General features: G+C 38.6%; 1 protein-coding gene across 5 annotated transcripts in view; it reads left to right on the top strand.

The window, feature by feature from the left end:
* VPS13D (vacuolar protein sorting 13 homolog D) overlaps positions 1–27,318 on the top strand; it is a 96,158-nt gene that overhangs the window by 24,032 nt on the left and 44,808 nt on the right. For 2 of the 5 annotated variants that reach the window (XM_088178795.1, XM_088178793.1), the window contains exons 26-57: positions 1,440–1,659; positions 2,118–2,328; positions 2,457–2,628; positions 3,302–3,414; positions 3,961–4,170; positions 6,135–6,400; positions 6,574–6,707; positions 6,991–7,146; positions 7,732–7,951; positions 8,253–8,327; positions 9,028–9,234; positions 9,675–9,764; positions 10,801–10,941; positions 12,133–12,255; positions 12,887–12,961; positions 15,171–15,276; positions 15,579–15,731; positions 16,307–16,442; positions 17,440–17,487; positions 18,240–18,390; positions 19,015–19,225; positions 20,342–20,589; positions 21,240–21,431; positions 21,988–22,114; positions 22,589–22,731; positions 23,572–23,702; positions 23,950–24,125; positions 24,239–24,362; positions 24,951–25,186; positions 25,939–26,047; positions 26,669–26,829; positions 27,175–27,283. In XM_088178795.1, coding sequence (XP_088034921.1) covers positions 1,440–1,659; positions 2,118–2,328; positions 2,457–2,628; positions 3,302–3,414; positions 3,961–4,170; positions 6,135–6,400; positions 6,574–6,707; positions 6,991–7,146; positions 7,732–7,951; positions 8,253–8,327; positions 9,028–9,234; positions 9,675–9,764; positions 10,801–10,941; positions 12,133–12,255; positions 12,887–12,961; positions 15,171–15,276; positions 15,579–15,731; positions 16,307–16,442; positions 17,440–17,487; positions 18,240–18,390; positions 19,015–19,225; positions 20,342–20,589; positions 21,240–21,431; positions 21,988–22,114; positions 22,589–22,731; positions 23,572–23,702; positions 23,950–24,125; positions 24,239–24,362; positions 24,951–25,186; positions 25,939–26,047; positions 26,669–26,829; positions 27,175–27,283 — 4,974 coding nt within the window. The remainder of the gene's footprint in view (positions 1–1,439; positions 1,660–2,117; positions 2,329–2,456; positions 2,629–3,301; positions 3,415–3,960; positions 4,171–6,134; positions 6,401–6,573; positions 6,708–6,990; positions 7,147–7,731; positions 7,952–8,252; positions 8,328–9,027; positions 9,235–9,674; positions 9,765–10,800; positions 10,942–12,132; positions 12,256–12,886; positions 12,962–15,170; positions 15,277–15,578; positions 15,732–16,306; positions 16,443–17,439; positions 17,488–18,239; positions 18,391–19,014; positions 19,226–20,341; positions 20,590–21,239; positions 21,432–21,987; positions 22,115–22,588; positions 22,732–23,571; positions 23,703–23,949; positions 24,126–24,238; positions 24,363–24,950; positions 25,187–25,938; positions 26,048–26,668; positions 26,830–27,174; positions 27,284–27,318) is intronic. The other 3 variants (XM_088178794.1, XM_088178798.1, XM_088178796.1) reach the window with 3 other exon arrangements.

Genomic DNA, 27,318 nt, shown 5'->3' with positions numbered 1-27,318 from the left:
AGAAAGTATTCTTCTGGAATTTAGCACTTTAAAAAGCTATTTAATTATTAAAAATGATGTTTTTGTTCTAAAGGTTTTGCTAAATTCTATAAGAATTGGATGTAAAGTTTTTGTGGTGTGCTCTTTATGCATGTCTGAGGAGCTGTTAGTTTGGATTTAATTGCATAAATTCATAGATTTATAGATGATGTGATCATTTTCCTTTGCATGTACTTTTCAGTCTTTTCTTTACAGTATGAAGTTTCATATTAAAGTCCTCAATTTTTTTTTCTTAAAATCCTTGGTGTTGTGTTTACAATTAATTTTTTCCAGTTTTTTCTAGTATTTAAAAACCATGTAAGGCAAGAAAATATTAACAATTAAAACCAGAAAGAGAAGTTTGTGGTAGAGATTGGTGTGACATCAGAAACTGGATACAGAAGGAAGATGGGAAATGACAGTAACAACACAGGAGTCAGGGGCAAAGTGAGCAGTCCTGGAGTAAGGGCTGAGTAGATCACTACAGATGGTAACTGCCTGCATGGGACATGAGGTTAATTAATAGAAATGATTGACAGATTAATCCCAAAATCAGCTTTGGAGTATAAAGGTGGTGTGTAAACCCCTTCCACAGTGGCTTGGGCCATTTCATCACAAAATGTTGCCAGACTGGTCAAGCAGGATTTTTGGGAAAAGAAATTCCTGATGTTGATGTGACTCTTTTTTGTAGTGAAATTTGCAAGTTTTTAATGTGAGACAGCTCATGGATTTCCACTGTATATGTGGTAGTGGGGAGATGTCTAAAGTGTTTTACATCAGTGGAAATGAACTTTTCTTTTTTCACCTGTGAGGAATTTACCACTAAGTGTAGGGATTTATCCAACCTGAAACTGCAGGAGAATATTGGGACACATTTTGGTGTGACAACTGAAGTATTTGAAGTGCATAAAACGTGAATGTGTAGAAGTGTTAGTTCACATATTGTAATAAAATATGAAGTTGCTGACATGATCTTGCAGAAATAATGGCATATGCTTTTTTCATCACCTGAAAAACAGCTTTAAATATTTAACAATCTTTATTCTGCAGAAAAATTTAATATCATGGCAGTCTTTCCCCTACATTTTGGTACTAATTTCATTTATGTGAGAATTTTTCAGTTTTATGCAAAACCCTCTGCTTTTGAGTTAGTTTCTCATTGAAAAGATTCCACAGCTTTTTGAAGAAGGTTGCTGAAATAAACTTCTTTTACAAAGAGAACGTTCTCATCAGCTGTTAAGACCATAGGAGAAAAGTTTTGCCATTTTTCTCTAGCAGAAGATACTGGCATATTCCAGTAACATACTTTCTACAGCAGATACTGGCATTTTAATAATCTGTTGCAGCTTGAACCTTGGTGCATTGGTTCCTTAGAAATTAAGTTTAGAATCTAACATTAATTACAAAATTTCTTTCATTAGCAGGATTCAGTTCAATTCTCCCCTCCTACGGGAACCCCAAAACACAGCGTGAAGAAAACAAATACTGATGAGTCCAAATCAGCAATGGAAGGATTGGTCATGAAAAAATCATCAGGATCCAACATTTCCAGGCTGAAGAATGAGTCTGCAGTGAGCACATCGAGCAAGCAGCAGGGGCAGCCATTGAAGCTGCCTGTTGTCCCAAACCCTGAGAGCCCAGGTATGTGAAAGCAGCAGGACCCCCATGGAGCTGCTTCTGCCTTGTGAAATTGTACAGTGATACATTGCTTTTATCTTAGGTGACACTGAAAAAGTATGAGATCTCTGGATCTGGAGATTGTAGGTTGGAGAAGAAATTACTTCTGAGCTTTATGACTGATTTTTGGAGCTCAAAGGATTAGGGAGTTGTAGTTCAGTTTCTGGAAGAGCAGTCCTGCAAATGGGGTGTGTTTTGAGATGCAGATTGCACACATTAAAGGCGTGTACTTGGACTCCTAATTAGGAATTTACATTTACCTGTGAATGAGTTTGGTATCTGGTAGTTACAGATATTGATGAACATGAATTTGAAAAAAAAAGTGGAATAAAATCAAAAGTTTCTTTTTAAAAGTATATTGCATTAGTTTTGCACAGATTCTATTTTTCTTCCTTAATGTGTTATCTCCTGTGTACTTGCAGAGGATCACATCTGCCTCTTAGACTGCATTGTGGTTGATCTGCAGGACATGGACATCTTTGCTGCTGAAAGATACCAGAGAGATTATTCCAAGGCTGTGGAAGATACCAGTGCAGATTTGAGCTTTCCTTCCTACTTGGTGAGGCAGACAGGAGGGAGCCTGCTGACAGAACCCTTCAGACTGAAGTTAAAAGTAGAGAGAAACTTGGACAAGTGAGTTTAACCAGGGTCACTTTATGCTGTCACCTAGAGGAGTGTTTTGATGCCTTTTGTTGTATCCTAAAGGTCTTGCCTGCTGTGCTGGAGCTCCTGGAAACGCTGAGCTCTCCTCTTTGTTGCAGGGAGCTGAGTCACGCTGTTGCAGACATTTCAATCCACGGCAGCCTGTCCTCAGTGCACTGCTCTCTGGATCTGAACAAGTACAAACTGATCCGTGGGCTGCTGGAGAACAACCTCGGCGAGCCCATCGAGGAGTTCATGCGCCCCTATGACTTGCAGGATCCAAGAATTCTTGTAAGAGGATCTGTGTGCAGCTGGAATTCCCTTGAAATGTCTTGGGTGGGGGGTTTGCTGATTTTGCTGCTGATGGCAGCAATATTTTAAGGACAAAGAAGCTCTAGGCCATTGCTGTGAAAATGGATTAGTTAAAGGCCACAGTCATGAAATGTAGCATTTCCCCAGTAATGGTTAATGAAAGTCTTTGCAGAAGGAGGACACCACACAAATGTAGCCCTGGGAAGGGGTTTTAACCGTTTAAGTGCAGCAGAAATAAGATGCACAGCTACATGGTCATCTTTCATACAGGAAGAAAGAGACAAGTTTATTCAGACTCACAATTCCAAGAGTAGAGAAAAGGTGATTGGTTCAGAGAGAAGACACCCCATTGCCAGGGCCTGGGCACACACCACAACAGGTGTTCTATCTTTGTTATTAATTCCTTTTTATTTTGACCAAATTATCACTATGGGAGAAATTCTCCCTAACCTTGAGCTGGAGCAGCTCATGGGCTGGGAACAGAGCTGAGAAGTTCCAGCCTGGAATATTTTTCAGGCTGTCATTTTCTTACTTTCTCAATATGTGTCCCCACACACAAAAGCTGTTTACACTTTTCTAAAATACAGTTTAATTGAGAGATGAAAGTTAAACAGATGCTCTGAAAAAGAATGTTGGTGTTTTCCACTTTCAGACAGTTTTGAGTGGAGAAGTGTATACTTCCATGTCATTCCTCATTGACATGGTTAATGTCAGCCTGGAGCTGATGGATCCAAAGGGAAAAGATGGATGCAGCTCTTTAGCCAGGTATGAATATTCTTCTATTCCTGAATACCTTATCCTAAATACTATGCTCATGTGAAAGATACAGGGCAAGAATTGAAATAATATGTGAAATTACAGTTTAATAATACAGTGAAATGGAATTTCATAATTGGAGTCCAAACTGAGAGTTTGAGCTTCTCTGAAAGATGAAAGGGAATGGCACTGTTCAAAAGAGATGGTCTGTCTTTCCACTTGTCCTTGAAATAACAGTCCAGTAATCAGTTTACTTGCCCAAGAGAAACAGTCTTTTAATTAAGAAAGTGATATGAGGGAAGGTTAAAAAAGCAGATTTCTGCTATGTTGGCTTCTTGGGTTTTTTTAATCCAGAAGGTTTTTGGTCAGTGGAAAATATTATTACATTTAGTACAGATCTGTTTTCTCTCTCTATGACATGGGACATGATTGTAGTTGTTTTAGAAAATACCTAAATGAAAGATTTCAGCAGTGTGCCATAATAAATAAGTGACTCCAAGGAATAAGTAATCTGTAAGTCTCTTTGGTGTGTTGTTTTGCTTTTTATTCTCCCAGGTTTGATTTTAAGAAATCCAAGCTGCTTTTTGAAAGCTCTTCAAATGGAACAAAGTCTGTGAATCTGGTCTCTCATTCCATGATGGCCTTTGACACTCGTTATGCTGGACAGAAATATGCTACAGGCCCCCCAAATGTCTTCAGTTGCATCTTTCAGTCATCAAAGAACAACAGTAGCCCAGGAGCAATCCAGATTGAATTGCATTTCAGGTTGGTAATTCTGGGATTTGTTTGTTTTTAATAATGACAAAATCAGTATTGTCTTGGTTTTAATCCACCTGTTATTATTGTAGATAAACTTGGGGCATTATATTTCAATCTAATGACATTTTTGGGGTGGTCAGTGGTACTTGATAGATTGAAATCTGCAGTTATTGATTCCCTGGAAGTTGTTGGATTTTTTTTCTCTTTCTCTTGTTCAATAAAATTTAGGTTTGAATGTGTAATGGATCAGATGAAGGTTTGACCTATTAAAATCAGTAGTGCTTAAAGCTTGCTAAGTCTGGCCTATCACTTGTATGTGAGCATAAAACCAGTTTGTAGAATTTTTAATATAAGATGCACAAAAGCTGTTTCCCAGCAGGTGTCACACGTGGTTTTCTGAGAGCATCAAATACAGACAGAAATGGCCCCTTTCAAAAACAATCCCTGTATTCTCCTCTATGTTCTGTCCTACCCTGTTTGATTTTTCTTACCTGTTTTTATCTGATTTAGTATTGAAATTGGGAATATGAAGTATAATGTCAGTATTTACTGTATCACCATGGGGTTTTTTTGAGGAATGTTAACTACCAGAAAAGAGAGTGAAGTGAGATGACTGGAGATTTGCTGACCAAGCTCAGCTTTCTCACTCTCATATAAGTATGATACCTTCTGAAATAGTTGCAGGAGTAATGTAAAAGAAAGAAATTGGATTATTTTAGTCTAGTAGAAAATTTTGGAGACATTTGTTCGTAAAAAACAGCTAAAGAAACTTGTCAATTGAGAGGATCTTTTTTTTTAAAAGATTTGGATGCTGCATTATGGTTTTAGGTAAAAAAATTAGGTTAAAAAACACCTAAAATGTGTTCAGAAAGAAGTCAGCATTTCAATTTGAATAAAACTAAAATGGGATTTCTAAAAAATACACCCTAAAAAAACCCCAGATGGTTTTCACAGAACTGTTGAGTCAGTAGGCAGCTAGATTAGGCACAGTTAGTGAGTTTGCACAGTGCAGCCTAATCTGGTTTATGAGTGAGAGTTTCAGGAATCTTCTTCCCAACTGTTGTAATTTTAAATTTCAGCCACAGCAGCATGTGGTCTGTTTTTAGTGGTGAGAGCATCCTTGGCAGTAGATGTGAGGGCTGACAGAGCTCAGTGATAGTGCTGTACTGCCTGTGCCTCTTGAAATATCCTGGAGAGCCAGGGAGGGTTATGGGCTTTTGCTGTTGGAAGCAGCACAGGCAGAGCCTGCTCCCCACTCAGGCTGCCCAGTTCTTTGGAGGTTTTATAGTTCTCAGTGTGCTGCATTGAAAATGCTTGCATGGTATCTAAGCACTTAGATGATTTTTCCAGTTAGCATGAGCAAATGTAACTGGTATTCCAGATCATGAAGCCAAACGTTTTATCTGTCCTAGCCAGATCTTCAGAATGGGATGCTGGGAGCTCAGGCAGGCTGACATTTTTTCTGAATGACAAAGCAGCTTCCTGTGCTGCAAAATGCTGTCAGGGTGTGAGAGGAAATTCATGTTGTACCTCTTATCTCAGAGCCAGGTCAGAATGTTAGGTTTGATACCCAACAGACATTAAATGATAATGAAAAAAGGTTTTAGAATATGACATTTTGAAAATTAATATTGATAATGTCAGTGTGTTAAAGGAGCTTTTATGCATTTCCTGTCAAGTAGCTTTTCAATTAATCTCTTGTACCATTATGGCTTAGAATTTGTGCAGTTAAGATCTGTAAAGATTCTGTTAAGTTAAGATCTGTTGGGGTTCTCTGAGTACAGCAAATTGTTGAATTTCAATCTATATATATATATATATATATATATATTTTAAAGGCCTGACTCTGTAAACTAAGTGTATCCCTATAAAATGCCATGTAATTCTTTCTAGACACTGGTCGTTTTCAGCATGATTTTAAATATCTGCAGGTTGTAAAGTTCACCTGTGTGCTTCTCTCTTCTTAAAAGGTCTACTAAGGATTCCTCCAGTTTCACAGTTGTTCTGAACAATCTTCGTGTGTTCCTGATATTTGACTGGCTGTTACTGGTCCATGACTTTTTATACACTCCTGGAGACACCAAAAAGCGGGAGAATCCCCATTCGTCCCGCCAGCGACCCTGCATCAGTGACACTGCTGTTGTCCCCAAAACTGTGAAAAGTGGAGTAGTCACCAAACGTTCCTCAATCCCTGTGACAGCAGAAAAGCAGCTGGAAGTCAAGATTAATGTGACAGGTAAATGTGCTCTGCTCTGGTGCTTATTTAGGACTTTTTCTCATTAAAAGCCTTGTGCTCATGTAAAACCAAGTCCATTAAAGGAAATCAGGAAACCTGCTGCAAATGCTTGAATACCTTAATGATGTTGCCAACTGCCCTGTGAGTTATTTGTCTTTTTTTTTTTGGTTAAGGGACTGAATTTGTGGTTGTTGAAGACATGTCCTGCTTTGATACCAATGCAATAATTCTGAAGGGAACGACTGTTCTCACTTACAAGCCCAAGTTGTTAGATCGTCCTTTCTCTGGCAGTTTGTCTGACATTGAGGTAAGGAAAAGAAACTTGCTTCTGTATAATGTCTAACATTAGAGGAGTTTTGTGAAGATACTTTACTATAAATATATAATATAAAAGGAATAGTCCACAGATGCTTTTTTCAAGTTTGTTGGTTTCTCATCAAATGCTCTCATTTTGCAGCAGTTTTGAGAATAGTTTAATATTGTTTCTGTTAAAACATTGTAAGACTTGACTGTAGTCTCAAAATATTGCTAATTCTTGTCAGGCCTGTTCTCTCAGTTGATAATTTTTAAAAATAATTTGCAATTTTTAGGTGTTTTCGTGCCGGTTAGGAAATGAGCAAGAGACTGCACTGTCAATTATTGATCCAGTACAGATTCATATGGAGCTTATTGGGAATTCTTCTTACCCAAGAGGTTCAGGACTGCTGGATGCTTTCAATAGTGAAGATTTTCCTCCTATTCTAGAGGTAATATTAAAGGCCTGAATAAAATTGTATGCAGTAGACATTACTAGCAGAGAGATTTTTTTTGCCCAAGGATTCAGTAGAAGACTCTCAAATGCGTAAGAAGAGAATAAGGTAATTTTTTCCTGAAATGGAAAAGGAAAAGAGAGAAGCATGCAGAAAATGCTCTTAGTTGTAATGAAAGAGTGATTTATGAGATATGTTACAGAGATTAGTAGTGGGGGAAAGAAATGGGCTGATTATATAGGCTGATGGTGTTAGATAGTTACTTATACCTGAAAGAAAAAGATTTTTTTCTATATTTTCTGTTTCTAATTGTTAGGACATATTAGAGAGGAATTATATTTATAGACTTTTTTTTACCATTATATAAAATTAAAACTTCTTTTCCCTGAGATGTGATGCTTTTGGTTGTTGGTAAATAATAACAAGTTCGATAATTTTATTATTGGATCTTTAAAACAGCATGGTGATCAGATTGTAACACAATTTTGTCTTCTTTTGGGAAAAGCTTTATTAATATCTGAAGTACTTAAGAAAAATGTGTAGAAAATGCACGTGAATCTTATATTCTAATTTTTCATTTAGATTCAGCTGCAAGCACTGGATATCAGACTGTCCTACAATGATGTTCAACTCTTCCTGGCCATTGCCAAGTCAATTCCCCAGCAGACAAGTGCAGCTCTGCCTGACTCAGCTGCCTCAGGTGCTGGGAATGCTGCTGATCCCCCTTCAGCACTGGGGACTGAGACCTCCTTGGCACATGAAACCAGAGATGGATCCAAACGTGTGCTGGATCCTGTTCTTGGTATGTTTTTCACTGTTGGAGTGAGGTCATTTTTTATATCTAAAGGAGGTTTCCACAAGGTGAAGCTCATCTATATGCTTAACACAAAAGATGTTTGTATCTTCATGCTGTAAGACCCTCTGTTGGTTAGAACCTAATAATTGTCCTGATGATACTATAAAAAACATAAAAACAGGACTGAATCATGTTGCAATCTTAAACAAGCCAACCTCCATTTTTCGTACAGATGTATTTTGATTTTAGAAAAGAAAACAAGTAGATAACTGTCAAGGATTTATGCTTGGTTAACTGTTAATTGCAGAAGTGCAGCTGGCTCGCCTGCAGGAGCTGGGATTCAGTCTGGAAGATTGTCGTAAAGCTCTTTTGGTCTGCCAAGGTAACATCAGATGTTCTTAGCAGGGGTTTGCTCATTGTTCATGTTACCTTAATTGCAATTAACTAAAGCCTTTAGACTGTCAGGTGGTGATGCACAGGCACTATTTTGTTCTTTAGAACATCTTTGGCTCTGTGCTGGCCTGTAGTCTTAAACATTCTTCCTGTTCTGCTACTGTGTAAAATCCACCCCCCAAGGATTCTTTTTGCCCTTTGGGATGTCATGTGTGGGGTGCTTGAGTGTTTTTTTGTTTGGGAGTTTTAGTTGTGTTCAGATTGGTAATTTTTTTGGTGCACCAATTTCTTGCTATTACACATCTCTTCCTCCTGAGAGCATGTGTTTTCAACTCTCTCTTTGAAAATCATATTTCTCTAGTTTTACATGCAGTATATGAAGAGAAGACAAAGCTTTAACACAAGTGATTCTTTTTTCCTTTAGCATTATCATACTTCCCACCTTATCTATAGGCATGCATAATGTTATAGATTTTTATTACATTTGCAAAACTTCAAAACACATTTCTTACTCTTAGGATATACCAATGTCTTTATAAACTTCTCATATTTATAGAGCATATTCAAGGTACTACTGAGAATATTTTCTTAAGAGAGAGGGAATTAGTTTGTTTCTATATGGTTTTTGCTAAGTTACATGTCTTTGAGAAAGTAAGTGATGATTGATTGGTTGTTTGCTTGTATCTAAGGTGACTTGAAAAAAGCAGCAAGTTGGTTGTTTAAGAATGCTGAACCTCTGAAATCAGTTTCCCAGACCTCTTCTGGTCGAGATAGCCAGGGGATTGTGCCTTTCCAGTTCATCTCTGGAGTGGAAATAAAGGCAGAAAGTGTCTGCATCTGCTTTATAGATGACTGCATGGACTGTGACGTCCCCCTGGCAGAATTAACCTTTTCACGTGAGTATCTGGTTCTGCCTTGGCAGAAAATGACTGGCAGTTCTGGGAGTGTTCAGCATCATGATCCTGTTTGTGAGGACTTGACAAATTTCAGCTGACAGTTTCTTGGTCGTTGTTGTGTGGGATATTGAGGGTTCCTTTTTCTATATTTCTGTTTGGTTTAAGTTTTGATTTTAAGAAGATTACAGTCTTTGTAGGGTTAAGATTCTGGTTTCCCCTTTTTACACCACATAACAAATGCAATCTGTCCTGAGCAGAATCTCAGGGAGGCTCTGTGTTGTAAGGTGTGGCTGTGTGCAGGTGTTATTTGAAGAGTATTATGATAGGCTTTTTGTACCATTTCAGCTTAAAACCTTCCATTGCTTACTTGACAGTTCACAAAATCAGGAAGCTTGATTGTTTTACATTAGTTTAAATTTCTTTTCTTTTTTTCCCCATAGGTTTGAATTTTCTCCAGCATTTGAGAACCAGCCCTGAAGGCTATGCTCATTTTACCCTCTCTGGAGATTATTACAACCGGGAGCTTTCAGGTGAAATACCTGGGGGTTGTTGTTTTCTTATTTAAGTTTAGGAACCAGCCTTTCCTACTACAGGAGCCTGAAGTTCACCCACTGTGAAATGCCTCTAAGGGAATAGGGAAAGGTTGACTTTTAGGACTGTGTGTGTGTGGGACAGTGTGATCCTAGACAAGATATCCTGATTTGAGATCAGCTGGAGGGATCTGGAAAATGGAGATTTTACTGATATGAAAGTGACACTCAAGTTTTCAAATGGAATTGCATGAAAAGGTTATCCAGCAAAATAACAGGTTTATAACAAGCTGTCTCTACATTCTGTTTTCTCTACTCTTTAATTGTTTAGTGCATTCAGTTGATTACATATTTCAGGAAGGAGGAGCATGTGAGGGCAGGTGATTAGACTGAAGACAAAGGATTAATCTGAGAAGATTGTCACAATTTATATTTTCGATACAAAAAAGCAAGTTAGACCTCAATACAGGCCAGATACTGACAGAAGAAGTAATCTAGTTGTGTGGGGTTTTTTAACTTAGAAACTAAATTTTCTGTTACATTACTCGTGACAAGCACTCAGGAATTATCTGTCAATAACAAGGTAATTTTTTTGTTTTAAAAAATACTTTGTTTTTGAAAATATGTACGGTGGTTTTTTTAATAGCTTCTAGACTTACCTTTTGAGATACTGAATAATAGCCAACTTAACTTATAATTGTGTGAAAATCATTCTCAAAGCTATTTGAGAGAGCTTAATTCCAGGTAGCTTAAATATAGAGCTGTAATTGCCTTCTAGTGCTGTAATTGGAGCTAAGATATTTCTGCAAGAAATATCCTACATATATACCCTACATACATGATCTAAATGGAGGAGCTGGACCAAATTTGTATTAGGTATTAAATTAAATCCATAAGCTTGCAACTTCAACTGGTACACCGATTAAAAATAAAGGATGTAATGACGAAAGTTTCATTATTAAATCTGTGAAGAGCATTGCAGTGTGGCCTGTGTTTGTGCAGCAGAGGTGATGCTTTGTGTTTGTGTTTGTGCCAGGCTGGGAGCCCTTCATTGAGCCCTGGCCGTGCTCAGTGTCCTGGCAGCAGCAAGCTTCCAGCCGCCTGCACCCCCCCCGCCTGAAGCTGGAGGTGAAGGCCAGACCACGCCTGGATATAAACATCACCTCTGTTCTCATAGGTAGGTGGGAATAGTCCCTGAGAGCAGCGCTCTGCATCTGCTTCTCACTGCTGGAAATGACAGACATCTGTAATTAAAGTGCTGCTGGAGGGAGCAGGACTGGCCCAAGTGCCTCCCTGCCTCCCAGGATGCTGTACCAGGTGTGACTTTAGGCAGCCTATGTTCTATCAGATGTTGTGAAAGTGTAAAGACATGAGCTGCACATGTTAGAGGTTAGTAGGAATTCTTTCTCTGGTCATATGAATTCTATCAAATTTGTATGTTGTTTGAAATTTATTTTTAATAAGAAGCAGGCTTTCATCTGAAGCTCTCTGTGCTTCACAGGGCTTAAAAATATTTTGATCAGCTCATCGTTTTTCAGTACATTGACAAGTGTAGTGGGGTGCTACTCATTTCAGTTTTTTGGTCTCTGAGCATCTGAGCTGTCAGTTTTCACATCTGGAAATCAAAATATTTTGTTCATCATTAACTCCAATTTCATGTGAGCTTCTGCATTGGGGAGCTCTAATTGTGTGCATTTCCCAGGAATATTATTGCTCATTCAGAATTATTTGGTGGGCACAATTAAAAAAGAAAAAAAAGCCAACAGCTGAGCTTATAGATATAACAGAAAAACCTTCCTTTGTCCTTTCTCCCCCAAGGAGAATCCAGGGGGTTGGCGGAAAGAGGGGGAGCCAAGGTGGCAGGAGGAGAAGCAAATCAATGATTTCTAAGATTATGGTTTTTAAAAGCAGTGATAATAAGTAGTGAGGTTAGTTTGTGATTAGCATTTGTGCCAGAGGACTCAATTGGTGTCTTGATATTTATGCAGGAATGTGCTTGTGCCTCTTAAAAAGAAGCAAACCCCAAAACCCCTAGGAAGTACTTGTAACATGAAAATATTTAAGGTTAATTGCCTCGGCAGGGAGAGCTCTTAGATTGACATAGGAGTGTCTTAAGAGCATGAAATTCCACTGAAAGTTTTTAAAAAAAATAAAATCTGAGGGATATATTTTTTTTAAGGCACTGCTGTGATTTTATGAGCTGTTGTTTGTCTTCAGCTTATGTAAGTAACTCACAGAAAAAGCAGTGAAGTGAAACTTCTGCTGCTAAAGTGGAGTAACTTGAGTGTGATGAATTTAACACACTTTTCAATGACTTTGTTTACTGCCACCTTGGAGACATTGACTGTCTGTGCTTACATTCCTCTAGAGCAATACACATGTACCAAGCAGTCCTGGATGGAAGATTACTGTAAACAGGACAAAGAAGTGAATGTAATCAGCTCAGAAGACTGGATGGGTTCTTCAGTGGATCCCCCATGTTTTGGGCAGAGTATGTTGGTCATTAATCACACTTTATTTGAAACAGTCCTGACACACATGGTCATCTGTCTAATGTATTCCAAACATAAGTATTTTGGCTTCACAGAATACAGTGATTTGTTAGAGATGTTTGGCAAAAAAAAAAAAAAAAGACAAAAAAAAAGACAAAAAGGCTGCTTTCTGTTCAATTATGTTCAATTCTTTTAAAACTAAAAGCTTTCTGGCTGCTTAGCTTTGAGAAAGAGCTTTGCACTGATAGTTCTGCTTCCTTTCTGTCTGCCACTCATGTCAAGGATTAAATCAGTGTTGAGTTTAGACTGTGTGCAGTTCAGAGAGGATCTTTTTCTTTCTGTACCCCAAAGACCTAAATACCTTGAGTTTCTGGAAAAAAATGCTGTCCTTTTGGTGAAATAATCACCTGACTAATAGCTCTCCATATGTGGCAGGTCTTTTCCTCTTATTTTCTCCCAGAGTTCCTTCTGGAAGGAATTTTAGCAATTCAAATGCCAGCTTAGTGTAAGCAAATGAATCGAGACTCAGAATTGCATGACGTGGATCTTCCCTTATGCATGCAGGGAAAGATTGATCTGTTATTTGTGTGGATTTTCTTACCTGCTAACTTTGTCTTTCCTGTCTGCCAGGCCTCCCTCTTGTCTACCTTAGAACTAGGAGTACAGCCAGTTTGACTAACCTAGAGCATCAGATCTATGCTAGAGGTACTGTACAGCACACAGACACCAAAAGGTGGTTTTCTTCTTTGGAAGGCTCTTGCACAATAAATACTGTGCTGTATGTGGGACTTGCTGGTGGATTGGGCTCTGTATTTAAAAATAATCAACACCCAAAAAACCCTCAAGCCAAATAATGTAACAGCTACTTTTCTTTTAGTGTGCTAAATTTAATATTTCATCCTGTCATTCTCTGGGGCCTTCAGGAAAGAATGGAGAAATATAACCCCACGTAGGAAAACTCCCTTTGTGAGGAAGGTTATGTGAATTGTTGACTATTCAGTGTCCCTCTTCTAGAGGGACAGTACAGTGGGGTTAAAAATACTGTAATTATTACAATATTTAATTTATATTCTAAAAATATCCACCAGATGTTCAATATACATATTTATGCCTAATTTAGCATATTTAGGTACTTTAAACTTTCAGATGCCTTCGGAAGCACAGGCTGTTTTCAGTAAGCCTTAGGAAGTAAAGCATTCCTAATAAATATTTTGTTAATTTGTTTGGGGTCTATTTGATAGGACAGGTTTTGGGCAAAACCATGCAGAAGACAAAGAGCACACTTCATAAATATATAGCCCTGTAGAAAAGTTAATGGATGGGAGGACAGAAAACTTTCTAGAAATCTACATCTGTTTCCTGTTTGAATGCCATTAGAAATATTTTCTCTGAGTTTTAAAAAACAACAAAATGGAAAATTTTGGATTTATTTTTCTGAAATATTTTTTCTGTTTGTTTTTTTTTTTCCCAAAAATCAAACAGGCAGCAAACATCTAATATTAATTGCTTGGCTTTTAGTAGGGGTTGCAGCTAAATTACTAAATCAATTATGAAAAAATCCTCCTGGTGATGATAGTCTACTTTTTTTTCAGGCAGTAGTCTCAAAATGCAACTTTTACATTTCTTTTGAAAATCAGGGCATAGTCCCAAAAGTTCTTTTTTAGAAGTCTCCAAAGATAAATTGGCAATAGATGAAACACAAAACTAAAAGTTCATTTGGCTTCTGGTCTAATTTTGTAGAACCTGGGCTAGCCAAAAAATTACATAAAGTGAAACTCAACACTAAAACCATTTATTTGCTTTTGGCAAAAATCAGATTTTTGATTTTCAAGGATTTAATCTTCTTGCTGTTTAATTGGAAATAACTTTGTCTGTAAGCTTTAGATCAGATTTAAATCTTCATGGACAATGTGAGGGTCCATGGGGATTTGTTGATGTGACAGAAAGTTGTCTGTCATGATCAGTAACTCCTTCAAAACCTTTCCTGCCCTCCCCACATCACCCCTGCTTGCCTCTGGGAACCTTTGGGAGTGACTTCAGATCAGGTCTGGGGAAGAGATTTCTGTCTTAACCTTTTCCTTAAGCAGCTGATTTAGTGTGTGCCTCCTTTCCACTTCTCTCATACCAAAGATGTGTGTAGTGAGGTAGCAGCCATTTATCTTCCTTTTTAAGTAAATTACTGGACTTTGTCAGTAATTTACTGTCCAAACTCAGTAAGTATTTTCACAGATTTCATGCACTGCTGCGTGGAAGATGAGAGTAACACTTGTGTGCCTGTTAGAAATTTGTGCTTGGAGAAAGTCGAACATGAGAGGAGAAGTATCTTCTTCTGGTGTTTTGCTGTCCCAACAGTTTAACAAAACCAGGTTGACTTTGGTTGCTCTTAAATTATTTTCCATATTTCAGTAGGCTTTTTCCTGTATAGGAAAGTATTTCTACTTGTTCAGGCATTGAGAATAAAAGTCCCTTTAAAGGGATACTGGCTAACCCTGTATTTGTCACATTAAATATAGCATAAATCTTAATTAAAAGTGAATGTGTGTTTAGTATTTCATGAACATTTGGGTGTACATAAAAGGTTTCTGATTATGCTTGGGTTTTTAGTTATATTTTCTACATGTTAGGTGTAACTGAAGGCATAGTATTTTGTAAGACTTGATATAAAGAAACAAAAGAACATGTAGATTAAGCTTAGTTCCAAGTGGAGTTGATGTAGGGGAAGAATGTCTGTTTGTTTTGTACCATTTCTGTAGTAGTTACTAATTGTAAAAACTGTAGATGATCTGATGTCCTGTTTCTTTGTTTCCTTTAGTTAGTGCAGGTTGTGGTTCTGCAGCCATTGTGTCTCATCCCACATGAACACCTGTGAATGTTTCTCGTGGACATTCAGACAAGTCTTTGTTCTGTTTTGTAGCTGAAATGAAGACCCCAAAGCGCAGGCAGCCGTTTGTCCCCTTTGCTCTGAGAAATCACACTGGGTGCACTCTGTGGTTTGCCACCCTGACTACGACCCCAACCCGGTAAGGATCACTTCAATATTTGTCTGGCTCCTCTTCCCTGTCAGCCAAACCCTGTTGTTTTCAGTACTTTTGTTTTGCACAGACATGTAGGCAACTCCCAGTTTTATTCAATTAAGAGCCTCTTCTTTGACACAGAGATAGTTTTATTATTAAACAAAAAGTTGGGTTTTTTTTCAAGAGACTTAACAGAATGTGGAAAGTACAATCATGGTGTGAATGTGTTCACTGCAGGACTGAGTCAGACTAAAAAGCAATTGTAACTTGAAGGAGTCATTTTGTAAAATCTGTGGTTCTCTTCACAGGGCTGCGCTGTCTCACAGTGGGAGTCCAGGTGTTGTTCCTGAGGAAAACGGGACATTGCTGGGTGATGCCCATAATGTCAGTGAATGGAAAGAGGTTATCACTGGGGAAGAGGTTCCGTTTGAGTTTGAAACCAGAGGGAAACTCAGACACAGGTGAAGGGACCAGGCCATGAGATGTTCTGACAGTCTCGTATGTGGAACACACAGGTTCCCAGTTGTGAGGGCACTGGCAGGTGTTATATTGACAATTAATTGCTTTAAAATCTACTGTTAATATTTAGTTTCTATTTTTAATATCTTTATATGGAGTGAAATTATAATTTCTCTGGGAAAGCAGCAACTATTGCTGTTGTTGGCAGCTATTCCTGTATGTGAGTTGGATCATTGTAAGCTTTTAGAAGGACTTGGGGGCCTCAGTTACAAATCATTGTCCTTTATTTTAAAGGACTGCTGGTTGTTACCAGAGTTAGGAAATAGAGCTTTTTAACAAATATGTGGCACTCTTTTATTTTTGCAACATAGTCATGTGTCTGTGTGTTCCTTAGAAAAGGGAGTAATTAGACATAAAATCAGGTCCATCTGTCCATGAAATGGAAAAACTTGAGATTTTTTAATGCTTTAGTGAGATTCTTTTAACAGAATCCAGAGGATATTTGTGGTTTGAAGTCTTTGGTATTTAGTCTGAATAATAATGCTTAGTAGTAATTTAACCTGATCTACCCTGGCAGGCACACACATGATCTGAGGATTCATCAGTTGCAAGTGAGAGTAAATGGCTGGGAAGAAGTGAGTCCAGTGTCTGTGGACAAGGTTGGGACATTTTTCCGATACGCTGCTCCAGATAAGAATCCCTCCTCTCAAACTGTAAGTTCTAATTTTGAGTGTTTTAAAAGAATATGTAAATTAGTAGTAATGATGTCTGCAAGATTTTCATCTAAAAGCATCTGCTGTATGAGATTATCCTCTTTCCAGTTAGCCTGGACTGGGGATTTTGGAGATGCTGGGTTCCTAACTGTGTGAGCAAAGCACAGCCAGAGCAGTCAGCAGTTAATCTGTGCTTGGCAGCCAAAGCTTCCAGTGACAGAACAAATGTATTAGTGACAGGCCATGCACTTGTGGAGACTGAGCTTTAAATCAGCCCAGCATTTCAGCAGCTACTTTTATTTCTTTTATTGCAAGAATGCCTTTCATGTATTTAATTTGCTTAAAATAAACAACACTGGCAATTTCCTGTAAGCCTAGGGATTGTTTTTGAAGTATGTGGCTCTGTAGACAAAATATACTTGTCATGAAGGGAAAATGCAGTTGTAATGATCAGCAGGCTGGCATTTGGTGGAGGCTCAGTGATAAAAATGGTCTTGTGGATTTCAAGATGTACCAAGTTTTGAGACTAGCTACTGGAAGTTGTTGAGCACTGGACAAATAGGAGGTTGAGATCTTTTTGATATAAAACAGAGTTAAATTTGATTTGATACTGCTGACAAGAGCCAGTGGTCTCTTACTTGAATTTTCTGATGTTTTAATATTGAAGCATAAAAAGGATCATCTCTCTGTAATTTGAATATTGAAGGAAAAGGATGCAAATTATGAGATTATGGTAAATTAGTGAGACCTACTGTTCAGCAACATCTCCTGTAGAATTTTTCTTTACAACAAACCCTCCTTAAGCTTCATTTTTTTGCAAAGCAGTATTACAAGCAGGCTTTGCAAATCTAGTTCTGACATGATTCCAAGCTGTACTGAAGATCAGAAACACAAAGTGATGAAAGTTTATTCTTCTGTAGAAAAGTTCTGTGTTAAAGCTGAGAGCAATATCTTAACAGTTGAACTTCTTTAACCTTCTTGTTTGCTTTCTTCCCAGCTTGGAAGCCCAATAAATAGAACAAATATAATACATCCACAAGTCTATGTGAGTATATATTTTTGATTTTTTGAGAGCTACTTAAGTTAGAGTAGGGAAACTCTACAAGTTAACTGGCTTTTCCATCCTTCTAGAACCTTTTAATTGAATCGAAACAAAATTTAAGCAGACAAAATGCACTTTCAAATCAGAACAAATATTTATGATTCCTCACTAGTATAAATGTTTGAAAGATGGGTCTTAAGTTCCAATATTAATTGTAGCATGTAAATACATACTAAATGTTGTTTTTAGGATCAAAGTGGCAATGACTTCGTGTAATGTAGAAGGTAAAACATTACAGCAGAAGGGCAGCTATGAGTGAACAAAGTATGAATATGTTAAGCAAGCTCCACCTTATTTTTTCAGTTTTGACAGATAGGAATGATGTGTGACTGGTAATTATATGAGGGTTTGACTTCAAACTCCATGGATTTATTAAATAATGTAATAGTGAGATTATGTATGAAGTTTTTCTTTTAGGATCTGTATTGCTCTTATTTGAACTTGCATCATTTTAAGAAAGATAATGGAGTTAGTGGTATGTGGAATTGCTTGCTCATCATTTGACTGTGCTTTGAGGAGGAGGGACAGGATCATGAACCACTGTTCTGAATCTCTTTATACACCTTAGGAGTTTGCACATGGTTGGACTCAGTTGGCAAGCTTTCCTCCAGCAGTTAGTGCTTCAAAATGGAGGTGTTCCTCTTCCCAGATATATTCATTACCTGAGCTTTTAAATGCTTTTAAATATCTTCCAGTTTTCTTCATTGCCTCCAGTTCGTGTGGTGTTTGAAGTCACCATGGAGGGGAGTGCCCGGAAGGTGATAACGGTGCGCTCAGCCCTGATGGTGAAGAACAAGCTGGAAACTCCAATGGAGCTGAGGCTGGACAGTCCTTCTGCCCCTGACAGTGAGTGCTGCACACTCCTGTGACCCACATTCCTCTGGCATTCCCTGTGTACTGTGGGGAGTTCAGCTTTCTCCCCAGGGAGATGTGATGCTTCACACCAGAGAACTCTTCTCTGGACAGGATAATGGGTCATGTTAAGAAGAAAACAGCAAGAGACTAGAGAGCCCAGGAGGATTTTTGGTTGTTGTTCAGATAAGCAGGGAAAGCTGAGACTCTGTAAAGACTGAATCTTATTTCTGTGTGTAGCCAAGTTATCTCTTTAGAAGCAGTCTAGAGGGTTTTGTTGTTACCATGCAAAGTTTTAGTGTAGAAATGTAATGATACACTGATAATGTACCCAAAAGGTTTGAAGAGTGAGGTTTTTGGAACAAGCATTTTCACTAAAGTATTTGAGTACCAGCAAGTTTTTAGGCTGTTTCAGGTTTACACACTGAAATAAGTCTGCTGCCAGATTGTTAATAGAGCTGAAAATAGCAGGTTGGATTTTGAACATGCATAAAGCAGGAAGTGATTTACATTAAAATTAAATGTATTGCCTTAAAAACTTGAGACTTACTACTACAAAATTTTATGATTTTCAGTAAAGGAGCCTTTTGATGTGTGTGTTTTCTTCTCTGGTTGCAGAGCCTGTAGTCCTTCCAGCAGTTATGCCAGGAGATTCCTTTGCTATTCCATTACATCTCACATCCTGGCGTTTGCAAGCCAGGCCCAAAGGAATGGGAGTGTTCTTCTGTAAGGCTCCAATTCACTGGACTGATGTGCAGAAGGCAGCAGAGGTGTGCAGCAGCAAGAGGGAGTGTCACTCCATGGAGTCTGAAAACAGCAGGTTCTTCAGGTGACAATTAAAGCCTAATTCTTCTGTAAGCTCTGATAAATGAAATCCTGTGAAAGTAAATAGCAGGAAAGAAAATGCTTAGAGATGAAAGCTGCTGCAGTTTAGTGGGATGTTTTATTGGGTCTCTGGAATAGTGAGAAAGCAGTGAAGTGTAGCTGCTCTGGTTCTGCAGGGCTCTTTGAAGCCCCTCTGACAGTGCCTGTTAAACCTCTGACAATGCAAAGCACACCATGAATATTTATTGTAAAAAAAAGAAGTTGTTAGGAAATAGGATGTGAATTTACATTAAATTAACTGCTCTGTCTCACTGAGGATAATGAGTGTTTTTCCAAAACATACACAAATACTCATTCTTTGTCCTCAATGTCCTCTGCTTGGTTTGAGGCCAAAAATGTATCTGCATAGTGAGGGCTTAATGGAATTTTGTAGCTTTCTGATATGATTGATTTAGGGTTGCTCTGAATTTAGGAAATACTAGGATAGGGATTATGGAAATTATGTCAGGAAATTACCTTTGCCCACTGTATAGTTACTGCTCTGTATCAGTTTTTTAGTTTATTTCCTAATATGCTGTTTTTGAATGTATCACAGGGAGCAAAAGAAACAAATTATTTAAAATGAAGCTTTACCAGCTCAATTTTTCATCTCAACTAATGAAACCTGAAATGTCAAGTGGTCAGAGCAAGGATATATCTGCTGGGAAGTAGGACACATTCAGCATTTATGCTTAAGAACATGATTATAGTTTACTTTAATGGTAAAATCTCGTTTAAGTAGCATTAAGAACATGCTTTTGCAGGTTTATGGAAGTTGGATTTAAAGGTTGTAATCTCTTAATAGCCATTTTCTGTTAGGTCTCTGAATAGACCAGTTTTTGGGAAACTGACTTTAGTCTTTGATTAAAATCAGAAGACTCATGTTGTCTTAATGTCAGACATGAATACAAAATACCTTATAATAATCTACAAAGTGATTATGTGGAGAACAACTCTAAATGCTGTTTTTCTTACCAATCTTGAAGTTAGAGCATCTTAGAGGACTTAGTGCAATACAGAAAGACAGGGTTTAATTGTTCCATCAAACTCATTGACTTCTCCTGCGTGTTGGCATTCCCAGGTTTTGTGTGGCTATCAAGAAAGAAAATTACCCAGATTACATGCCTTCCAGCATCTTCTCTGACAGTGCTAAGCAGATTTTCAGGCAGCCTGGGCACACCATTTATCTCCTGCCAACGGTGGTGATCTGCAATCTGCTGCCTTGTGAGCTGGAGTTCTACGTGAAGGGTTTGCCCATCAGTGGGACACTGAAGCCTGGCAAAGAGGCTGCCTTGCACACGGCTGACACGGCCCAGAACATCGAGCTGGGTAAGGTCCTGCCCAGGGAACATTGGCTGCTCCTCCCTGTGCCTCCAGGAAACTTGTTTCTGCAATGAACTATGGCACAGAATGGAAAAATAAAGAAATAGAAAGCATTTAAATGATGGTTTCATTGGGTTGCAGGGCTTCATATTTTTAATAATGAAATGAACACATTGAAAAAAAGCAACTCAGTATTGGCATCATTCCTCCAAATCTGTCAACACTTAGAGTGTGCCTTGTTCAGTTCTTGTTTTCCTGAGAGTGGAAAGTGAAGAGAACAGTGGTAAAGAGGGGAATAAATCAAGTAAGCTTCTAAAATTTTGGGTGGTTTTGCTCTTTTCTTTTTGACAGAAACAATTTGTGTTGAGAGTAGATGTGGAATTATTTAACACTGGCTAGACCTGTAATGCCTAAAGCAATAATTAGTCCTAAGCAAGGTCCCTTTCAGAACTTGTTTTGCTGTTTGTGACTTAAATTGAGGCATTTCTTCATGAGGTCAGAGTTTACTGTACCGTGCAGGTTTAAAAGTTGATGAAGGTGAGCTCTATGAAATATTTAGGGCGACCAAGTTATGTGAAACACCAACTTAAATGCTTATCAACAACTTGTGTTGTGTGTGGTGATATTTTACTTTGCCCTTTGTTTTTATTTCATAGGGATATTGCTAGAAAACTTCCCAGTGTGCAAAGAGCTGCTGATCCCTCCGGGGACACAGAACTACATGGTGCGCATGCGGCTCTACGATGTCAGCAAGCGGCTGCTGAACCTCACCATCCGCATCGTGTGCCGTGCTGAGGGCTCTCTCAAAATACTCATCTCGGCTCCATACTGGCTAATCAACAAAACAGGCAGGTTCTGTTGTAGTCATGAAATGGGAAATGAGGATTTCATGTAGTATTTTGATTTGCTTTCTAACCAAATAAAGTTTTTAGATGCTATTTAAGAGGAATAGAGGTTGTAAGAATTTGTATTTTTCATAGTGCCAGCAGCTACTGTTTCATTACAGCAGATAACTTATACATTGGCTTGCTAGATTACAGATTTTCAAACATGAGCTGTTGTACCTCTCAGTAAATCAATACACGTTAGATCATTGTTAAAATATGTGGTTTTCAAAGACTGAAATGCCTTGAGAAGGCAACAGGTCTGAGTTGCTGTGAGTCTCTGTGACTTCCACGGGCACTTTCAGGTCTGCATGGACCAGTCTCATGACCTGCAGCTGTGAACAGCTGTTTTGAGAAGATTAGATGAAGAACTAAAAGAAGAATTCATGCACACTAATGGCTAAAATACTACAACAAAAATATCTTGGGTTCCTTAATTTAAAATTTTTACCATTCTCATTTTAATTTGTACAAAGGTGATGTGTAGTTTAACACTCTTTTCTTCTCTGTTTACTTAAAGGATTGCCACTTATTTTCAGACAAGATAATGCAAGAACAGATGCAGCTGGTCAGTTTGAAGAGCATGAGCTTGCTAGAAGCCTCAGCCCACTGCTGTTCTGTTATGCTGATAAAGAACAGCCAAACTTGTAAGTAAGAAGGGCAGTCAGGAGGAATTTTACAAAGATGAAAGAATTAAGATGACCTGTGAAATGTTTTTTTTTTTTATGCTGTATTGAGCATGTTGGGTTCTTAGACATTTCCCACTGAAAATTCCTTGGCTGGCCAATTCTGTTGTGTCTCAATTTATTCAAAATTTTAATTTTTTTTTTTTAATTTCAAAGATAAAAGACACACAAATGCTATCATGATTAATCAGTCTGGAAATTGCCAAGCTTTTTACAGGACATGGCCATTGACTCCTTACCAATGTGTTGAAAGGGCTTATGGCACAAATGCAGAATGAGCCACTCAGTAAGAGATTTATCATGGCTTCAAATGCTCCTATATCCAGACACAGATGTTCTTTTTCTATCTGGGCATGTGTTTGATCACCAGCATTGTGTTACTGTCTGATCCTTCATTTCAATGACTAAACCTTTGTGTTTTCTTCTCACCCTTAGTTGCACAATGAGGGTTGGAAGGGGAATCCATCCTGAAGGTATGCCTGGCTGGTGCCAGGGTTTCTCCCTGGATGGTGGCAGTGGTGTCAGAGCCCTTAAGGTGATCCAGCATGGAAACAGGCCAGGCCTCATCTATAACATTGGTAGGTGATGATGGGAACTCTGGAAAACCCTGTGGAACTCTTGGTGAAATACAATGTCAGTGGCACCAGAAACAGAACAATTGCAGCAGAGAAACATATCTTCTTAAAGGCTTTTGAGGGTCCAGACAAAACCATTAAACAAAAGATGGTATTCTAAGTATTTTTATATCTTCTGTTTTGAACTTTATTAGCTTAAAAATCAGTTCTCATTTTTAATTTTGCTTTTCATCACTAAGTGTTAATAACTACATTGTCAAGCTGTTCTGTCTGCTTCTGTGTTTTTATTCCCCCTGTATGTTAATTCCAAGTGCATTCTATATCCCATGACATTACTCTGATTATTTTGAGTGTCTGTGTACTGTAACTGTTCAGCCATGTGCTGCTTCTGGGGGTTTTGGCTGGTGTGCCTGCCTAGGCTGATGTGCAGGAGTGCAGCTTCTGGATTCCTTGTGCTCCTGCTGTATACAAAGTACAAGCAGGTTTTAGTTTTAAATTAAATGAGAGTCTGGAAGTTACTTCACAGTGATTGCGAGGAATTTTTCATATGTTTAAAAGTGAAATAATTACTTGCATTGATATACTTGTGATTGGGAATTATTTTGGGTTTTTTTATCTTCAGTTATCTTCAGTATCTAAGTTGTACCTGAGGAATAGAGGATAGCAGATGGCATAAGGTCACATTTGGTGTTTAAAATAATGTTCAGTGCAAGGCAGTGGTATGGCACAAAGCCTTCATCTCAGGAACCCAAGAAAGAACTTGTCTTCTCTGAAATATATGATGGCAGCTATCTTTTTCTTTTGTAAATAATAGCTGTACTTTCACCTTGTTTTTATTACTAGGTATTGATGTTAAAAAAGGCAGAGGCCGTTACATTGACACCTGCATGGTGACCTTTGCTCCCCGGTACCTGTTAGACAATAAATCAAGCTACAAGCTGGCCTTTGTTCAGCGGGAATTTGCCAGAGGTCGGGTAAGAAACTTCCTGATGGTGACTTTTTAGTGCAGTACTGTATTTAGTCCCAGCATCTGCTCAGGAAGAGCAGACGTTGTTCTTGAAAGTATTGTTGGCTGGTTATGAGAATCTTTCTCATTATTCCAATAGCAGCATCCACCTGACAGAAGAGTGGCTGTGTTTGTATTTTAGAGGTTTATAGGTTCGTAGTGGATTTTTCAGTGCTGGGATTATTTAGCAATTATTTACCAATTTCTGTTCCTAGGGAACATCCAATCCTGATGGCTACATCTCCACCCTCCCTGGTTCCAGTGTGGTGTTCCACTGGCCACGGAATGATTATGATCAGCTGCTGTGTGTGAGGCTGATGGATGTCCCAAACTGCATTTGGTCCGGGGGCTTTGAGGTCAACAAGAACAATTCATTCCACATTAATATGAGGTAGCTGTGAACTATAAATCTTCTGCAGCTGCTGTGTTTTGGTAGAAGCAGCTGTGTAACACTGCAGATAATGCAGATCAGAAGTTTACCTGTCTTGTACTGATCTTGTTCAGGGACACCCTGGGAAAATGTTACTTTTTAAGAGTAGAAATTACCCTTCAAGGAGCCACATACCGGATTGCATTCAGCGACACCGACCAGTTACCACCACCCTTCCGCATTGACAATTTTTCCAAGGTAAAAGAACCAAACCCCAGATTTTATCCTGTACTTTGTTTAGTGAAAAAGTAGTTCTTCTGTATTGGTTAGAAGTGGGAGCTGACTAATTTATGTAATGAAATAAAATTAATGTCTTACAGTATTTGTAATTGTAATAATTGTAATTTTTTTGTAATTTGAAGTTCTAGTACAAATTGGTAGTACACAGCTACATCATCTTTTTCAAATAATAGTGGTAACACTGTGGCTTTCATGAGTGCTTTAAAAGTCTTACAAGGAAGAGGAGTATCACCAATGAGAGGGATGATGTTTAATGTGTTCTAGTCTTGTAATTTAGATTAGCAGGGTTTGAGATGCTCTGTGGGCCTGCAGACATTTTGAACCACAGATGACAGATAAAAGCAAAGATGTTTCTCATCCCTTTAAGACTCTTTTTACTTAAGACCTGAATGGAAGAATATGCATATGGAAATGATTGGGGGGGGGAAGGAAGTGATCTAAACATGTTTCAGTCATCAGCTCCTAGTAAATGAGCAAATGATAGCCAAAGGTGTGTCTGATGAACAGTTCCTGTATGAACAAACTCCTCCTTCCTGACTGTTGCAGGTCCCAGTTGTGTTTAAGCAGCACGGGGTGGTGGAGCCCAGGCTGTCCACTGATGTGAAGCCCATGACCTCTCTGGATTATGCCTGGGATGAGCCAGTCCTGCCTCCCTTCATCACACTGACAGTGAAAGGAGCAGGCTCCTCAGAAGTTGTCTGCTGCATGAATGACTTCCAAGACAGCAAACAGCTTTACTATGAAAACTTCATCTATATTGCTGCTACATATACTTTCTCAGGGTAATTCTTTATATCCTTGATGGAAATATTTTTAACATTCACATTAAGCTTGAAGTAATTAATATCAAATTAGCATTCTCTTAAAGTTTTTCACATAGAGTTAAACTTTCATCTACCTTATATGCTAAATCCTTCTCACTGTGTGACAGAATAAACAGTGTCAAGCTGCACCTCTAAAGCAAAGGTACTGTGTCCAAATGAGGTAAAATACCCAAATTACTGATAGACAGACAACTTCTGAATTTGGCATTTCTTCTGCTAGCCACAAGGTAGATCTGCTGGGACCCCACTATGTGGTCTCAGAAGAGTCAGGGTGTTTGGGGTCTCCCTCTGGGGACTTAATGTCTTTTGGTGTATAAAGGACACTTGACCACAAATCACACTTATTTACAACATGCCTATGAGGTTTAAGCTTGCATTAGTTTATATGTACTGAAAACAGCTGTGGGAGATTGATACAGGGCTTTGTTACTTTCTTCAATATGAGGTAGAAAACTGTCTTTTAATTCATCTGTTTTGCTTGTGAAGTTCCTAGTTCCAGTGAGAAATCAAAGCCCTTTTAAGAATGTACTCAAGTTACTAGGTTGCCCTGGTAATTCCTAACAGGAGGGGGAAAACCAGTATAAATGTTAATCTGATGGGATCTATTGGAAGTGTAAACTTCCAGTTTGAATTTTGGTGCAGGTCTAAATCATACTTCAAAAGAAGCTGCTGCTCTGAACAAACATGATGCTGTTTTCTTGGTGTTCCAGGTTACAGGAGCCAAGTGTAAGACCAGTTACTTCAAATAAGGATGCTGCAAATGCAGAGCTTGTCCTTGATGTTTCTCCAAAGACTCAACGAGTTTTGCTGAAAAAGAAGGTACCAGGGCACATTTGATTTTTTTTTTAATAATGCTGTTGCTATGTGCTGAAGTAAAACCAAATGCTGAAAGTAGGACAACATTAAAAAAAAAGGTTCAAACTTACAAAGGGTAGAAGAAGACTGCAAAGTGATAGGTTATTTTGAATTGTGGTGGTGCTTCTGTATAAGAATTTTATAGGGGTAAATGTGACAGAAAAGGGAATTGGAATAAAGTAGCAGGGAAGATTGTAAATGCCTCCAAGACAACAGAATGTGGTAGTTGTGTGTTGGATATTCTCATGAAGTAACAGGGTAGGACATGCTTCCTTTTTGGGAGCATTGTAAGCCAAGTCATCTGTTTCTGGAGCTCTTAAGAAATAGAAACTCTGTTTAAAGATTGCTGAAGTTAACAAACAGCTTTTAAATGCAGCTCTGAATCTAGCTGCTGTTGTGTGTTCATTGAATATCAGAGTTCAGTCAGAAGCCTTTATCCAAACTAGTTCCTTATTCTAATTCAGGGCTGTGAAGTTAAATATATACAAGTCATTCCAGGAATTATAATTCAAAGCCTCTGATAGCAAAACAGAACAAAAATACTTGCTGTGTACTGTCTTTAAATGTTGAATTTTTCTGTAACAGGAGCCAGGCAAGCGATCCCAGCTCTGGAGGATGACAGAATCAGGAATGCTTTGCCATGAAGGTTCTTCAGTTCCTCACAACCCCCACAAAGCTTCTCCTCGCTCTGAGGACTCCAGTATGATTTTAGATATTGCAGGCCTGGCAGCTGTCACAGACAACAGGTATTGAAATACAGTTCCTCAGAGAACTGATGGGGCTTTCTAACAATGTCTGTGAAAACATACTTCCTATGATATTCTCTGAATACAGAAAGACATTGTTCTGAAGGCATGTGAAAAAGCTGGATTTTATCTAATTTTATAAAGAAATCTCACGATTACCTGTGTGACTTGGAAATACTTGTAAAAGCACAGCTAATGCCTTTGCAGCAGGTGACTGTTGACAGAGCACTTCAGAAGAGAGATTAGGAAAACGATCTGGGGGGACAAAGTAAATGCTGAGCATTAACACAAGAGCAGAGTAGAAGTTCCGAGGTGCAGGCTCTGAGCCCTGGGGTTCCCCTGCAGGTTCGAGCCCCTGATGCTCCGAAGGCCGGACCAGCGGCGCAGCAGCACCCAGAGCTGGAGCTTTCGGGATGGCAAACTGACCTGTGGAATCCATGGCCTGGTAGTCCAGGTCAGTACTGATCACACGTTGAACCTCTTTTGTCT

This window comes from Sturnus vulgaris, chromosome 25, assembly GCF_052056855.1.
Source record: "Sturnus vulgaris isolate bStuVul1 chromosome 25, bStuVul1.hap1, whole genome shotgun sequence".
In the NCBI taxonomy this organism is placed as follows: domain Eukaryota; kingdom Metazoa; phylum Chordata; class Aves; order Passeriformes; family Sturnidae; genus Sturnus; species Sturnus vulgaris.
This window is presented reverse-complemented; position numbering and strand designations above follow the sequence as displayed.